Source organism: Vulpes lagopus, chromosome 4, assembly GCF_018345385.1.
Source record: "Vulpes lagopus strain Blue_001 chromosome 4, ASM1834538v1, whole genome shotgun sequence".
NCBI classification, from domain to species: domain Eukaryota; kingdom Metazoa; phylum Chordata; class Mammalia; order Carnivora; family Canidae; genus Vulpes; species Vulpes lagopus.
The window spans coordinates 129,812,950-129,829,708 of record NC_054827.1 but is presented as its reverse complement, the minus strand read 5'-3'; the positions used below and the strand labels follow the sequence as shown (position 1 = coordinate 129,829,708).

General features: G+C 49.0%; 1 protein-coding gene across 10 annotated transcripts in view; it reads right to left on the bottom strand.

The window, feature by feature from the left end:
- Window positions 1-16,759, bottom strand: part of SLC2A9 (solute carrier family 2 member 9) — a 240,038-nt gene that overhangs the window by 86,723 nt on the left and 136,556 nt on the right. For all 10 annotated transcript variants that reach the window (XM_041752340.1, XM_041752341.1, XM_041752338.1 and 7 more), the window contains one exon: window positions 45-232. In XM_041752340.1, the coding sequence (XP_041608274.1) occupies window positions 45-232 (188 nt within the window). The remainder of the gene's footprint in view (window positions 1-44; window positions 233-16,759) is intronic.

The window sequence follows — 16,759 nt, the reverse complement described above, 5'->3', positions numbered from 1 at the left end:
ACCTCACCTCCCTCCAGCTCCTCTCTTTGGGCAGGGACACTCACCGCGTTGAGGCCGCAGAGCTGGTAACAGGCCATGGTGACGATCACAGTGATGACCTGCCAGCGCACAAAGGGACTCCGGAGCAGCTCCAGCACGGACACCAGTTGAATGTTCCTCTGCACCCGGCTCTCCGCCAGGACCTCCTCCACTTCTCGGGAGACATCCGCTTTGCCCAGGAAAGTCTGGAAGGCTGCAAACAGGGACGATCGCAGACTTTTAGCAGGGGTTAGGATGTCTGCTGTGTCTAACGCTGGGCTCTGCAGGGCTGGTTCCACCACCCAGACACACACCTTGTCAGGGGCAGAGCTGGCAGGGGCCTTTGAAACCACAAAGTCCCAAGCCTTTGTTTGAAAGTAGGAAAACAGAGGCCCATAGATGTGCAGTGACTTGCCCAAGGTCACCTGGTTGGCTAGGAGAAGAGCCAGGAGAGAACACGGGTCTCCTCATGGTTCCAGAGCAAAGAGGAGCATGTCCAGGGTTCAAGTCCCATTACTACCACAGCGCATCTGTCCATTGTTTGTGACCATTCCTGCCTCACAGAGCTCCAGTAGTAACTGGACGGTGTATACATGCTAAACCCGAACACAGAGCTTTGCACACAGGAGATGCTCTTTGGATAAATATTTATTGAGCACCTCAATAATGTGTGCCTGGCCCTGCGTGCTCATCCTTGTTGGAGGCATTCGGATGGTCAGACTGCCGGCCACATGGCCAGGATGCTGGGAGTAGATTCCATCACTGGAAGGAGAACTGAACTAAATGACCTCCAGGGCCCTTTCCGTACGACCTCTGAAACACAGGCACCGTGGGGGGATGTATTCTCAAAGAGCTAATCTCCCTGGGATTCAAACTCACCCACGTGACTTATGCCTTTCCCAGGCTGAACGTGGCAAATTTCCAGCCTCAGCGAACCTGTCATTTGTTACCAAGCCCTTAATTGTGCAAACCTCCACGTATATATATGCAAAGGTAGGCTGACTGATTAGACCCCTGAGAGCATAATAATCAGGTAATAGGAGACACTTTTAGAACACGGATTTAAATATTCAGTGCTCTGGTATTTATCCTCCTACAGAGAAAGGTGGCTTTGGTGACGGCTCCTGTGGACAGTCCATTCCAGACACAGTGGGCATCATCCTTGAAAACACTGCTCTGCACCTCAGGGCATGTGAAATTGCTCTTCTTAAGTAGCAGGGGGAGAAAAGGTTGTTAAACTTGCTCCAGATTCTACAAAAAGCAAGCCCATGAAGCCTCTGGAGTGTTATCTCCAGTAGTACATTGAAAACGGCTTCAGAGTGTTTCTTTTGTAAGCTATGACTTAATACTTTTCCTAGCATTTTATTAAGGATAAATGGGACAAGTACCTGAATGAGTTAACGTTTCTACATCATTCACTACATCATAGTATTGCTAACACTTTCTCAAAGTTCAAAATGCAACATTTATTTGATAAAGTGATCCTAAAGTTTTAGGGCAGGAACATCTCTCTCTCCTTCCTGACATACATGCCTTTCATGTAAAATAAAGAGAATATTATAGCCTATTTTTTTTTTCCTTTCTCACGTTGGCTGCCAGGACGCTCTTGCTAAATTTGATGTTCTGCTCTTAACAGAGTTTCCCGGGAAAAAAATCTCTCCTTTCTTAAAGGCTGTGATCTCCTTCTTTTAAAGCATCAATTTAATTTCCTGTTGTATATGTGTTCATATAGTTTCTTTCTACTTGTTCCACACACTTTCTTACAAGGTTCCTGAGACTGGGTGAGGAAGAGTATCTGGTGAGGGATCGCGGCAGACACGGGGGTGCCCCACTCGGATCGCCTTCAGGAAAGGACGCCCTGCTTGGCTGGGAGTGTGTGGTTATAGACAGCCCCTACTCTGGGCTTTGTGGATATTCACCTGAACTTTGAAGCGCCAGTGATGCTGTTCCCACAGTGGCTCCCATCCCTCGGTGTGGCAGGGATGCAAGGGTGTGGCTGTTTCCATGGGGTGGGGGGGGACACCTATAATGCGCAAGCGTTGCTCCAGAGCTCCCTGCTGGGCCTGCAGAGACTCGGCCAGGTGGTATCCTGGTCCGATGCTCCCCTGTACAATCCTGCTTCTGTCCTCTTGCTTTCTCAGGGTGCCTCTCCAATGAACCTTTGGCACCCCTACCTCCTCCCCAGCACCTACTTCCTGGAGAAGCTGGCCTGCAACAATGATCAAACTGCTTGACAGCAAAACATCAATCAACTTAGCTCTGTTCTTGACCTTTGAAGTGTTTAGCTGCTTTGGTGCTCATTACCTTCTCTTGATCTGTGACAATAGTCCACTAAGGGCTCTCCTGGTCCGGTCTCATCATGCCCCATAGAGCTCCTACTGTAAACCTGCCCTCTACGTCCACCACACTGCAGCACCAGCCACCAGCCACCCCCACTGCCAAGCTTTCCGCTCAGCAGGGTGAAGCCCAGGCTCCGCACCTGGCCCACAGCTCTCCCTCAGCTCCCACCCCTGCTGCATCACTCCTGAACATATCACCGGCTCATCTTTCCTACACACTTTCCTACACATCTTTCCTTTTTCTTGGCTGCCTGCACTTGGCGATGCTGTTCCCTCTGCCAGGAATGCCCTTCCTGCCTTTCCTTGCCTGGCTATTCTTCTCCTCCCTCCCAGATGACCATGTGGCAAGGAAAGCATGCCCAGCCACTCTGGGTTGTCCCTGTCCCCCCTGCCTTCCCATCTCAGCACCTCCCCTCCCACCTCCTCCTGCCACTTGCCGTGAGCACCTTGAGGCCCAGTTCCTGGTGCCAACTGGGGGACAGGTGCTGCTTGAGTTTGTTGACCTGAGCTGACCTAGACCCAGCTAGAAAACCCACTCCCTTCCCTGAAAGCTGGGTTTCTCTTAACATCCTAGGCTGGATAACTCTTGGTGATAGGTGTGGTCCTGTGCCTTGTGGGATGCATCCCTGGTCTTTACCCACCTGATGCCAGAGGCAGCTCTGCAGCTGGGATGATCAAAACTGTCTCCAAGCACTACTTACAATAGCTGAGACATGGAAATAACCTAAGAGTCTGCCCATGGATGAAGAGATACAGAAATATACACACACATAGACATATACTTACACATATATACACAATGGAATATTACTCAGCTGTAAAAAGAGGGAAATCCTGCCATTTGCAATGATGCAAGTGGTCCTCGAGGGCAGTATGCTAAGTGAAATAAGTCAAAAAGAGAGATACCATAGGATCTCACTTACATGTGGAATCTAAAAAACCCCCAAAAAAGCCCAAACCAAACTCACAGATACAGGGGTGAGACTGGTGGCTTCCAGAGTGAGGGGTGGGGCTGAGCAAATGGGTGAAGGTGGTCTGACGTACAAGCTTCCAGATATAAAATAAACAAGTCCTGGGGACGTAACGTACAGCATGGTGACTATAGTTAGTAATACTGTATTGTATATTTGAAAGTGGCTAAAAGAATAGATTTTAAAAGCTGTAATCATGGGAGAAGAATTGTAACTGTGTGGTGGCGTATGTCAACTGGACCTATTGTGACCATTTTATGTTATATATAAATATGGAACCACTACGTTGTACACCTGACACTAAATCCCTATGTCAATTATACCTCAATAAAAAAATGACTTAGAAAATGTCTCCTGACACTGCCAAAAGTCTTCTGGGACAAAGTCACCCCCAGTTCAGAATCCCTGTTTCAAACAGGCTTCTGGCTCCTCCTGGGAGGACCTCACCCAGAGCAGACACCCCCACTTTCAGCCCTGGCTGTTTTAACATGTCCACACACCTGCCATGCCCACCCCACGATGTCCCCAGGTAGGGGCTACTCCAGGGACACTGTGGTACAGTGGGAAGTACCTGGGCCATGGAGGGTGCATACCCATGCCCGCCCCCCTGCATGACCTGTGTGCTTCCCTCTCAGTTGTGCTTCTATGAAGTGGAAATCATAAGGCCTCCCTCCAGGGTTGTTTTTGAGGATGAAAACAATGTATGTGAAGTGCCTGGCACATTTAGTGGTGTCCAATAAACAATTATTATTAGTACTATTATTATTTTGTCTTTCCCTTAGAACCAGGTACCAAGGGCGTATTAATTAATGTGCCTTTTTTTCTTAAAGATTTATTTATTTATTTTAGGTGGATGGGGGGAGAGAGAGACAGACAGAGAGAGAGAGAGAGAGAGAGAGAGAGAAAACATGTGCTGGAGGGAGGGGAGGGGCAGAGGGAGAGACAGAGAACCCCAAGCAAACTTCCTGGTGGGCTCAGAGCCTGACACGGGACTCGATCCCGGGACCCTGAGATCCTGTCCTGAGCTGAAATCAAGAGCCAGATGCTCAACTGAATGAGCCAGTCAGGCACCCCTCAACTTCTGTGCTTTGCATGAAGAGTAATAATGGAGACTGTGGGGTGACAGGGGAGGAGGAGCAGGTTGGGACACAGAGGGGCTGTGACAGAGTGGGCAGGAAGAGGAAAATGAGAGTGAGTGCTGACAAACTGCAATCAGTGAGGGATCCAGTATCTGAGCAGTATCTGAGTATCAGCCACAGTGTGGCTGACAGATGACAGGCCCCCGCAGCGCCCAGCCACCCCACAGAGCAGAGCAGCGGTGACAAACCGAGGCACCATGGATGTGCTCTCGGCCTCATAGGGGCCTGGCACAGGTTCCATCCTGGGCGGGAGACCCTCTTGGGCTTCAGGCCCCCGCCAGGGGCCCACCAATACCATGAGGACCTGACTGTGACCCGGCCTGCCCGTGCACCTGGCTGGCCACAGAATCCTGTGGGGCAGGAAGGGGGTACACTGCTTCCTCCGTGAGGCTTCTGGTGGTAGATTCTAGTGCCTCCCTCTCTCTGGTGGCCACACTCCTGCGGTCAAGTGGAGACATGGCCTTGAATCCTCCGCTGCCTCGGCCTCAAAGCCCACCAGCTGAGGCCATCTGGGATGTTCGGGGCAGAGGGGGAATGGTTTGGCTTTGCCAGGCCCTGGCACCTGCAGGACAGCTGAGCTTCAGGCGCCCCAGGCTGCTGGCAGACTCCCAACTCTGACCAGCCCTGAGGAACACACAGGCCTTGAGGAGGAAGCACCAGCATTTTAAAGGGATGGGCTCAGGGCTGGTTGACAGAAACCGTGGCCCTGTCCAGAGCCAATCTGCAGCATGTATTGACTCAGGCAATGTGCCAAGTGTGGGAGCTGCAAGAACAAAAGCGACAGACCCTTCACAGGCAGCGTCCCCATCAAAGTCACTTGCTTCTTCTAACATGCATTTTGCCATGATCAATTCCCAGAGAAGCTCCATAGACTAAAATTCTTTGGTCAAGGAGATTTAGTATCATTGTACACTCTCTTGGTTAAAACTTCACATTAGATTACTAAAGATTCTGATAAGTCCTGCACAAAGACACCCATTTAATTTTGTTTCGCTCCACATTTCCTAAACATATTTGCTGGAGCACCTACTTGCAACCTGCAGAAGTACATCAAGAAATTTTATTTTAATTTTATGTGACATGTGTCACAGAGGGAGTGAATCTAGGAATTCCCTGTGGCCTGGAGAAAGAATCCCAGTGGAGGACATTGGTCAGGGAGTAGAGGCAAATATCACACCCTGAAATCCAGAAAGAGCCCAAATGTCCTCCCAAGTAAGTCCGCATTTTAATCCCCGGAACCTATGACTATGTTAGCTTATATGGCCACAGGGACTTTGCAGATATGATCAAGTTCAAGTTAAGGGTTCTGTGATGGGGAGGTTATCCTGGATTATCTGGTGGGCCCAATGTTATCACAAGGATCCCCATAAGAGGGAAGCAGGAGGTCACTGTCAGAGAAGAGGTGTTAGAGAATGGACGGGTTGCATTTTAAAGATGGGGAAGTCCTGAGCCAAGGAATGGAGGTGCCTTTGGAAGCTGGAGAAGGCAAGGGACGATATCCCCCTGGACCCTCCAGAAGGAGTGCAGCCCTGCAACACCTCAGTTTTAGCCCAGTGAGACCTATTTTGGAGTTCTGACCTCCAGAATTGTAAGATAACACATTTTTTTTAACATTTTTTTTTAAATTTTTATTTATTTATGATAGTCACACAGAGAGAGAGAGAGGCAGAGACACAGGCAGAGGGAGAAGCAGGCTCCATGCACCGGGAGCCTGATGTGGGATTCGATCCCGGGTCTCCAGGATCGCGCCCTGGGCCAAAGGCAGGCGCCAAACCGCTGCGCCACCCAGGGATCCCAGATAACACATTTTTTTAAAGGAATTGCCAGAAAGTCTTGCTTCAGATAAGGCTTGACCCAGCAGCTCAAACTAAAACACTAAGGACTGAATAGCTTTCATCTATTCCAGTATCATTTTAAGCCGCTAGCTTTGTGGTAATTTGTTGTAATTTGTTAGAACAGCCACAGAAAACAAATACAGAGCCATTTTAGACGGCGGTGGCTCCCCCCGACCCTCACCACTCACTTCTGGTGTGACACCGGAAAGCATCTGACCTCTCAAGCCTTAGAGTGCTCATCTGCAAGGTGGGGCTGACCCCAGCCCACCTCTGTCTCCAGTCATAATGACAGCTCCTCAGGGCGAGGATGCAGAGCAGCAGCCCCGAGCCCTGCTCACTGCAGATGCGACACCCATACTGTCCCCTTGCAGAGACAAGTGAAGCCAGCATCACGTAACACCTAATAAGGGCAAATTTGGGGTGTGTCTGCCCAGTGCCATCTGAGGTCTGGGAGGGAGGGCTGGAAGGGACAGGAGTCACTCCAACTGAGTGGCCACAGCCTAGTGTTTAAGCTCACAGCCCTAGAGCCAGGCTGCTGGGGCTGCAGCCCCTGCTACGCCACGTCCGGCTGGGTGGCCAGGGCTGAGTAGCTCAGCCTCTCTGTACCCTGTGTAATGCCTGGCTTGCAGGCTGTAGTTTGCAGAGCAGGTGGTGGGCATACACCAGGCAAGGCGCCCGGGAAGTGTTTACTGCATGTCCCATGTCATTTGGGGAGCCTGGGTGGGAGAGGGGGGGCTTGAGCTTCCCCAAAGGTCAGTCTGGCTTCTAGAAGAGGCCCTTCCTGGAGGCCGCCTCTCTTGGTGCACAGCGTGGAGGACAGGGCTATCCTGGCAGCTAATTCTGCCTGAGTGGGCACAGCTGCCCGGGGCTTGGCCGCGAAGGACCCCGAGGTGGTCCTTCCCGTCCAGTGGGGGGTGCTGGGGTGCTGCTTGGGGCGGCGGCTCACATCCACGTATTAGCTGTACCGGGTGGACAACACAGGCCGTGACCTCCACCCGATGGGCCCGGGAGCCTGCGCCTGGCCGGAGCCTGGATGGCTCAGGGATCTGGAAATCGGCTGGAGTGCCAGTTAGGGAAACGGTGATGAGCTGGACACAGCCGGCCCCGTAGAGCGCCTTTCCTTCCCGATGGCCAGCCGAGCTCCACACCGGCAAGGCCAAATAAATGAAGAAGGGCAGGTGTTCTGGACAGGGTCCGCCTCATGTCCCTCGGGCTTCCAGATTAGTGAGGCGGTGCCTGAAGCGTGCCTGTGCCTGACCAAGTCAGACAAAGAGCTGAAGGCTGACTGCAGCCCACATCGGGCCCTCCGATGCCCACCAGGGCCACAGCCTGAGCAAAATGGGGAGAGCTGTGCGGCAGAGAGGGAAGGTGGAGGTGGGTGGTGGGGACAGACTGACCGGGCTCTGTCTGACATCTGCCGCCCACCAGCCTGGCACCTGGGCCCGTCTCGGGTGCCTCATGCACCCCTGCTTCCTCAGGTTCCGGGGGTGGGGGGTTGGAGTGACCGTCTGGTGCAATAACACCTGCCTGGTTTGCCTGCACCTGTGACCAGGTGTGCCCTGGTGTGACAGGGTGGTTGAGCCCCGACTCTGGGGCCACACTACCTCGTTTTTCTCCTTGTCATCTAGTCTGATGCCAGCTGAGGCACTTGATATTTCTGCGCTTCAGTTTCCTTATCTGTAAGATGGACACAGCAGCATCGGGGCCGTCGGCAGTATTATATGTCAGCACACGCGAGGTCCTCAGAACACTACTGCTCTTAGTGGGCAACGAGCACTAGAGGTCTGTTAACTATTCCAGGAGGCACTTGCTATGCCCCTCACCATCCCTTCCTTCTTTCTTCCTTTTTAGCCCAACAAAGGGTACAAAACACTATAACCTTCCATCATGAATCGAATGGTGTCCCCTATAAACAGATGTGAAAGTCCTAACCTGGTAACAGTGGATGTGACCCTATCTGGAAACAGGGTCTTTGCAAATGGGATTAGTGAGATGAGGTCACCCTGGAGCAGGGGGACCCTAAGAAGAGGCAGAGAAGAGACACAGAGACAGATACAGGGAAGATGGCCACATGAGGATGGAGGCAGAGCCCGGAGAGATGCAGGGCCAGCCATGGGACACCAAGGATGGTGGGCACACTTCGGAAGACAGGAGAGGAAGTAGGTCTTGCTGATGGATTGACTTTGGACTCCTGGTCTCCTGAACTGGGAGAGAACCCCTACTGTTGTATGTCCCTGGCGTTTGGCGCTTGGTTAGGTAGCCCTTGCACCTGACAGCTCTGTCAGCATTCATCACGTCCTGCTAGAGCAAAGTGCACAGCAGCCAGGAGCCTTCCCTGTATGACCAGGAGGGGCCTGTGACAAGGTGGCAAGGGGATTCCAGGCAGATCACAGGGCCATGGTCCTTCGCATTAGTGTGCTGGCAAAGCACCGAGCTCCTCTTCTGCCCAGAGCAGGGCTCAGTGCTTAAAAACTAGGAGGTTTCACTGAAGCATTTATTTTCAGCAGCGACTAGGATTGAAGTTTGAATTTATCACCGACAGCAGTGGGATCCATGGGGTGGGGGGGAGTAGAAGACACTGGAAGCCCTGTTTGTACTGTTACAAGATTTCATTATAGACAGGCCCCGGAGTGTTCTCATGGACCGCTGGGAGGGTGGTGGGGGGCTCCACCACCAGGAGGAGCTGAGCGTGCTCCTCACCTTTGCTTTCAGCACAGAGCGATTGACACATTCAGCTTACGTGTCCCCTTGGTCAGTCTTGGACTTGGGAATGGTAGCGTTGGACTCTAACTGAATTAATCCTGATGAATGCATGGGCGGCTTATAAAGAGTCCTCCAAAGAAGGGACAGATTAAGGTAAAACTCAGGTGCCCGCACAAAGACAGGATAGCAGCCCCCTCTGCTCCAGATCCGAGCCCACAGTCAGCTCTGGAGACTGTCAACAGTAGGCTGCCTGGCCGAGCTTCTAAAACATAAGATATAAAATAATCAACCTCTTCAAGACAGAAGTCGCATTTTAAGGCGAGTGAGAAAGTAGCAGCTTTTCAAAGGAGATTGCTCTGTGGAAGGAGATTTGTGGGAATGGTGCTGTCACTCTGTGGCCAGGGACACCAAGTGATGCACACGGGCCGCCAGTTCAAACTCCCCCATTTGCACATTAGGGAAACAAAACCCCAGCAAACAGTTTCAAGAGTGTTCCTGTTTTAAGATATTCCAAATGAAGAGTTTTGGTGGGTTTTGCTAAATCATGGTCGTTAAAACATAAAAGGCAACATTGTCTCCTGATTTTGCAGGAACACCTGAGTGACTCTGGGAGGGTGGAAATCTCCCTGCTGCAGCTCCCCTTCCCCCAGACGCTGTCTGTATCCCTAGCAGATGAGACTGCAAGATGAATTCCAAATTCCAAATGTGTTAAGTTCAACCAGCCCTGCTGCCGCCTTCCATTTGGATCTCCATTGATTCCTGAGGTTCTTTCTGAGGTCTTGTCACCATTAAGGTCAATACTGCAATGATACCGGCTAACACTTGCTGAGAGTTCCTCTGGGCCAGCTATGATTCTACATGGTTCATAAGCCTTTTCTCATTTAATTTTCATATAACTGTCCCCTGAAGGAGACTCTGCTGGTGTTCCCACTCTGCAACTTGCCCATGGTCAGGGGAACTAGGATCCTTGAGGGCAGAGCCTGAGACAAGGATTGGGTATAAGAAGTTGATACACATGATGGTTGCAGAAAGCAGGTGTGAGGGGGCAGGAAGAGTGAAGTTGGGAAGGGGAAGCCACTCAAGGCACGTCACTGAGGAGCCTACTATGGATGAAGGGGTCAGTTCTGCTGGACTTGTGAGTAGAACATGGAACATCTCCCAGAATTGTCCCACAGGGGAGGCTGGGCACCTGTCCACCAACTCTTGCCACCAGAAGCATTAACTCCCATGTATGCACACTGCATTGGAGACATGCTGAGCTACATCTTGGCCACAGAGAAGGCTGGGTTTGCAGAGAGGCACCTGGTGTGCTGGAGGTGCAGGAAATATCAGCCTGCATCTGCACTCACCAGGACTGTCCCACACCTGGACTGAAATCATAGTGAACAGAAGGATGGTGTGATGAGGACACCAGAGGAAACCACTACTATCACCACTGGTAAATGGGATAGCTGGGAATAGAACCCGGGGAAGGGCTCTGAAAGCTTTGCTCTGGATGTTCGGTTATGCTCCCTGGGAATTTAGAACCCAAGATCAACTTTTCAAGTTGATCTTTCAGATCTTTGAAACACTGTCCTTCCCTCCTTCTTTCCCTCCCCTCTCCTTCCTTCCCTCCCTCCCTCCCTCCCTCCCTCCCTCCCTTCCTTCCTTCCTTCCTTCCTTCCTTCCTTCCTTCCTTCCTTCCCTACCTTTCCCCCTAAGTCTTCATTCCATAGTCCAAATTCCTGAAGAGCCTAGAAGCATCCTCTGGTTTCATCTCACCCATCCATTTGCCTATCACTTACATGAGAGTGAGGCAAATGCCTAAGGTGTAATGCAGCACCAATTTCATTATACTTTGGAAGCCCAGAGGAGATTGGTTTGAGCTAACTCTTGCATCCTTTTTTGCATTGAGAGTCCCTAAGTAACATTGCCTTCCTTCCAGTCTCTAGGGGAAGGCCTGGAATCTGTCTCTGGGACCCACTCATAGAGGGGCAGGAAACTCTGCAGGGAGGAGACAAAACACAAAGTAGTGCAGTGTTTGGGGGTGCCGGAGGCTGGCGAATGGCTGTCACTGCTGCTCCTGTCATCACTGTGGTCCTTCCAGATCAAAACAGGCACTCATGCTGGTGTAAGGCTTATGACACTTCATGCCAGGGGCTGGGTCTTTTTCAGGGCCTGGCATGCAGCAGGTACTCAGACCATGTTGGATGAATGTAACCGGTCCCTCCTCATATTTGCTTAGTCTGGAAAAGGGGATCCTCTGGGAGGAGAAGCCTGGATGTGGATGGGGTTGGGACTCATTGTCCCTGAGGTCAGAACAAGGGCCAATGGCAGCAGCTGTGATGTGTTAGATCAAGGATGAGCTCTGATATGGCCAAGGGTAGATTGGGAGGCTTCATAAGCAGTGAGCTCCCCATCACTGGAGGTATGCAAGGAGAGGCATGATGACTACCTGTCAGAGATGCTATGGGGGGGACTCAGGCATTGAACAGGAAGAAGGACAAGGTCTCTTAGGCAAGTGGAGAACCCAAGAAGTGTGCTGGTTCTATGGAAGCCTGGGAGAGAATGAGACCAGGGCATCTAGGGGGTGGGGAGCAGACAGGACAGACACTTTCAATTTTAACAAGCTGTCCTTAGAGAGAGAGGAAAGGGCCTTAGAAACTCATGGTCAGTGAGTCCATATAAAAAAGACATTTGCTTATGGAAAATAACCCTCCTGGAGGGGTCTGTTCTCTTGAATCTCCAAGTCACTTAAAATAGTTCATCTGATCTATGTGAGTTGTCTCCCCCTCAGGCTCCCACCCTTACCCTTGTACTTTAAAGTAAAGGCTTCCTATGGCTCACACCTCATTCATATCCATGGCCATGTTCTGATCACTAATTCCAAAGAACTTGAAAAAGGAACGAGAATTTGCATTTCCCAAGTGGAGAGAAAAGCCCCTGGGCAGTGTGTCCAGTTTCTGGGCCAGGAGAGGAAGGTGTTATGTAATTAGATCTTGGACCAGTGAAAGACTCATCTTCATACAAGGCGAGTCAAGAGACCAAGCAGGGGAGAGGAGGCTAACATTATTGTGCACCTACTACGTGCCAGCCTTTGGGCTAGGTGTCTTATAGACCTTATGGAGACAACAGGGTGTTCTGTTCTCAGAGCCTCAGAGGAATTGGGAAATGTACCAGAGATCCCGGGTAGAAAGTGAGAGAGTCAGTGTTCCAAGTTGATCTTTCTTTGCACACACCTCAAAGAATGATGAAAAGAAACCACAGAGCTGAGAAGCCAACAGAACCAAATTTAGTTCATTTCAATTAACCTGCAGCTTTTCAGGGCTTGCTATGTGCTGGGGATGCAAAGGTATCCTGTGTTAGAAGAAAAGGGCATGGTTTCTGCTCAGGAGGAGTCCTTTAGTGGGAGACAATACAACCCCCTGCCAATCAGGGGGATGGTGCTGAATGAGGGGTCTGCTGGAGAGTCATGAAACCCCTACAAGTCCACTGCTCCTACTTGCCTTTCAGCAGGTGGGGAAACTGAGACTCAGAAGGATGAAGTGATGTGTCTAAGTCACACAGCTGAGCTGGCATTCCTGTGGCGTTGAGTGCCAGGGTCAGCGGAAGCATGACTTAGGGGCTGATTCTGAGAGGAGGTTCTCACAGAGAGCAGATCTCATATCGTGCAACCCTTGTCCGAGAGGTTAGGTCAGGTCATTAGGCAAACAGAAGGTCCTCTTTCCCCAGAGTGCTCTTTAGAGATCTGCTGGCATTCTGACTCTGCAGTGATTGCTTTTGCATGCAATGAAATCAGCAGTTGCATTCATATTGATAGGATCTCTATAGCTGTCCCTTCTTTTTTTCCATTAGTGGATGATTAGCTTATTATCACAAAGTTTTAAACAATTATTCTATTATGGTAAGGACACTGGTCATAAGATCCGGCATTGAACACATTTTTAAGTACACAACATAGTATTGTTGAGTACAGGCGCAATGTTGTACAGCAGATGTCTCAAATTTATCCAACTTGTATAAACTTTATACTCATTGATAGCAACTCCTCACTTCCCCTCCCCCATAGCCCCTGACAACCACTATTCCACTGTTTGGTTCTGTGAAATGGACTATTTTGCATTCCCGCCAAGAGTGTGCAAGGGTTCCAATTTCTCCACGTCCTCACCAACACTTGCCTTTTGTGTTTTGAGACTAGCCATCCGGTTGGTGTGAAGTGACAACCCCCTATGGTTTTGATTTGCATTTCCCTGATCATTAGCGATGTTGAAAATTTTTCCATATATCCATTGGTAAAGTGTATATCTTCTTTGGAGAAATCTTTGTCCAAGTTCTTTGTCCATTTTTAAATAAGGTTATTAGATTTCTGGCTATTGCATTACAAAAGTTCGTTATTGTTTTGGATATTAGCCCTTTATCAGATATATGGTTTGCTAATTTTTTCTACCACTCCATATGCTACCTCTGCACTCTGTTGATTATTTCCTTCGCTGTGCAGATAGATGCCTTTTAATTTGATAGAGTTCCCCTTATCCATTTTTGCTTTTGTTGCCTTGCTTTTGATGTCATAGCCAAGACATCCTTGCCAAAACCAATGTTAGGAAGCTTTCTCTTTATGTTGTCTTCTAGGAGTTTTATAGCTTCAGGTCTTACATTTAAGTCTGTAATTTATTTTGAGTTGATTTTTGTATATGGGGTAAGGTACAGGTCCAACCTTTGTTTTGCATAAAGATACCCAGTTTTTCAGTTATCCTGTATCCAGAAGACACTAAGGCCCATAGCCAACATCATGTTCAATAGTGAGAAACTGAAAGACTTTTCTCTAAGGTCAAGAAAAAGGCAAGGATATATATTCTCATGACTTCCACTTAGAAGTCCTAGCCAGAGCAATTAGGTGAGAAAAGGAAAGGAAAGCATCCAAACTGAAAAAGAAGTATAATTGGCCTTATTTGCAGACAACATGATTTTATATATATATATATATATATATATATATATATATATATATATCCCCCAAGACATTATCAAAAAACTGCTAAAATTAAACAAATTGATTCAATCAAGTTGCAGGATACAAAATTAATATGCAAAAATTAGTTGCATTTCTGTACACAAAAAATAAACCACCAGAAGAGGAAATTAGAAAAATAATCCCCTTCATAATAGCATCAAAAAGAAGAAAACATTTAGAAATATAAGGTTACCTAAGGAGGAGAAAGACTTTTACACTGAAAATTTTAAAACGTTGATGAAAAAAGTTAAAGGAGACATAAAAAAATGGAAAGACACACTGGGTTCATGGGTTGGAAGATTTAATATTGTTAAAATGACCATATTACTGAAAACCATCAACAGATTCAATGCCATCCCTATTAAAATCTCAATGGCATATCTTACAGGAAAAGAAAAAATAACGCTACAATTCACATGGAACCACAAAAGACCATGGATGGCCAAAACAACCTTGAGAAAGAACAACACAGCAGGGGGCATCATGCTTCCTGATTTCAAAATATACTGCAGAGTTACCGTAATTCAAGCAGTATGTACTGGCATAGAAAAGACAGACCTACAGACCAGTGGAACAGAATAGAGAGCCAGACATGAACCTACAGCTGTACAGTCAATGGATCTTCAACCAGCTGTGATTCTGAAATGGGCAAAATAGCAAGGTGGCCAAGGGGTCACACTGGGGTTGAGAGAGCCAGGGCACAACAGATTTCTCTGCCTGCAACCTGGGCAGTCACCTGGCAGCTAAAACCTCAGTTGTCTTCTGTAAAGAATTAGAGCGACTAGTGTCAACGCAAACGAGACTAGATTCATAGAAGGCTACTCTATGCTTCAGAAGGTATGCAAGGGAATCAACTGACGTGTCTATTAGGTGATAAGCCAGGGGGGATTATCCCCGATGAACAACAGCTATCAGTAGTAGCTTTCTGAGGTAGAAATAGTGGAAGTACTTGCTAAAAGACGAAGATCCAGACTTTGGTTCCAGTTAAGTTTGGGTTCAAGAACTGGCCCACCACCTCCTAACTGAGTGTCTTTTGGTAGGTTATACCCACCTCCCTAGCCTCACCTGTAACATGAGGGTAAGAACATAATCTCTCAGAGCTGGAGGAAACAGGCATGTGCCTATGTGCCCCAGGCCCTTAGCACATGACCAATCCATTTGTCCTCCCTTCTCTCACATCACTGCACAGAATTAGGATACCCTCTGCCTGTGTCTCAAGTAGGCATCATTTATTTGTATTATTTACTGAATACCTACTGTATTCCAACAAAAGACAGGTCTCTACAGCACCCTAATGTCCGTGACTAGTGCTTGAGATTTGATTTTAGAGACAGGACAGCCTTCAGAGAATTCATTGTTAGACATTGTTCAGAGAATCTCCGTGTCTGACTAAAACTAGGAATTTTTGCAAAGCGTTCAATAAAGGCATAGGCTCTTCATGCTTGTGAAGGCTCCAGTTCAAGGAAGTTTTAGTCAGACGTGGCTCATAGCATGAAGCACAGAGCTTGGAGGAGCAGCGTGCTGCAGAGACCAGAGAACACACTTGGGTGTTAGGAGTACTCGGTTTCATTCATTCTTCGAATTACTGTTCAGGGAGCACCAACTACATGCCAGGCTCTGCTCTAGGTCCTGGGGCTTCAGCAATGAGCGAAACAGGAAAAGTTTCTGCTCTCAGGGAGCTTTTCCTGGAGTAAACAGATGCTAAACAAATTAGCATATAAATATACAATTTCAGGTACTAAGTGCTCAGAAGAAAAATAAACCAGGGTGAGGGACAGTGAAGAGAAGAGAATGCTGTTTGAGCTATTGTAATTGGGGAAGGTGTTTTTGAGCAGATGCCCCTTCAGCAGAGACCTACGTGGAGTGTTGGAGCAGGGGAGAAGGGGTAAGTGTGCAGATATCTGGGGGAGGAGGCTTCCGGCCGCAAGAGCCTGTGCAAAGGGCTGAGGTGAGATATACCGGGAGCATCCCAACATTGCCTAGCTGTGTCAGAGTCTGCCCACTGGGACAGAGTCCCCAGTCACTGTGTGATCTGTAGTCCATATTTCCTGGACTCCCATGCTAGCTGGTTCCTGGTAGATCCACCTATGAGAGGTGCAGATGGAGGTCCAGAGGTAGGAGGAAGAAAGATTCTCTTCTGCCTCTGGTGGAACCTCCAGCACCATGAGTAGTGGAGACCCCTGCTCAGCCTCGAGACTGAGGCTCTGGCATCCTTCATGGCAGTCACACCACCCGCATTCACGCCAGCAGCTCCAGCATCCTCTCGACATATTGTGCCTGAATCCCTCTGCATATTTGTCTCCTCATCTATAAAAGAAGGAGCAGAAACCCTGGAGGCTTTTCTGGTGAGGATTAAGGCAGTGGATGTGGCATACTCAACCTCTGCCACTTTCCGAGTGCTGCCGTAGCAAATCATCACAAATATGGTGACTTCAGACAACATGAACCTATCATCTCATAGCTCTGGATCAGAGTCAGAATCCACAATGCATCTCAATGGACTACAGCCAAGGTGTTGTCAGGGTGTGTCCCTTCTGGGGGCTCTAGGGAGGATGCGTTTCTCAGCCTTTTCCAGGCTCCATGGTCTGCCTGCTTTCCTTGGCTTGTGGCTCCTTCTTTTATCTACAAAGCCAGCAACCTTGGGCCAAACCCTTCTTCTCCCGTCTGTCTTCCTTTTCCACAACAAAGAATCCTTGTGATTACATGGGGCCCACTTGGATAATCCAGGCTAGTCTCCCAACTCCCCAGAAGCCAGTTGATTAGC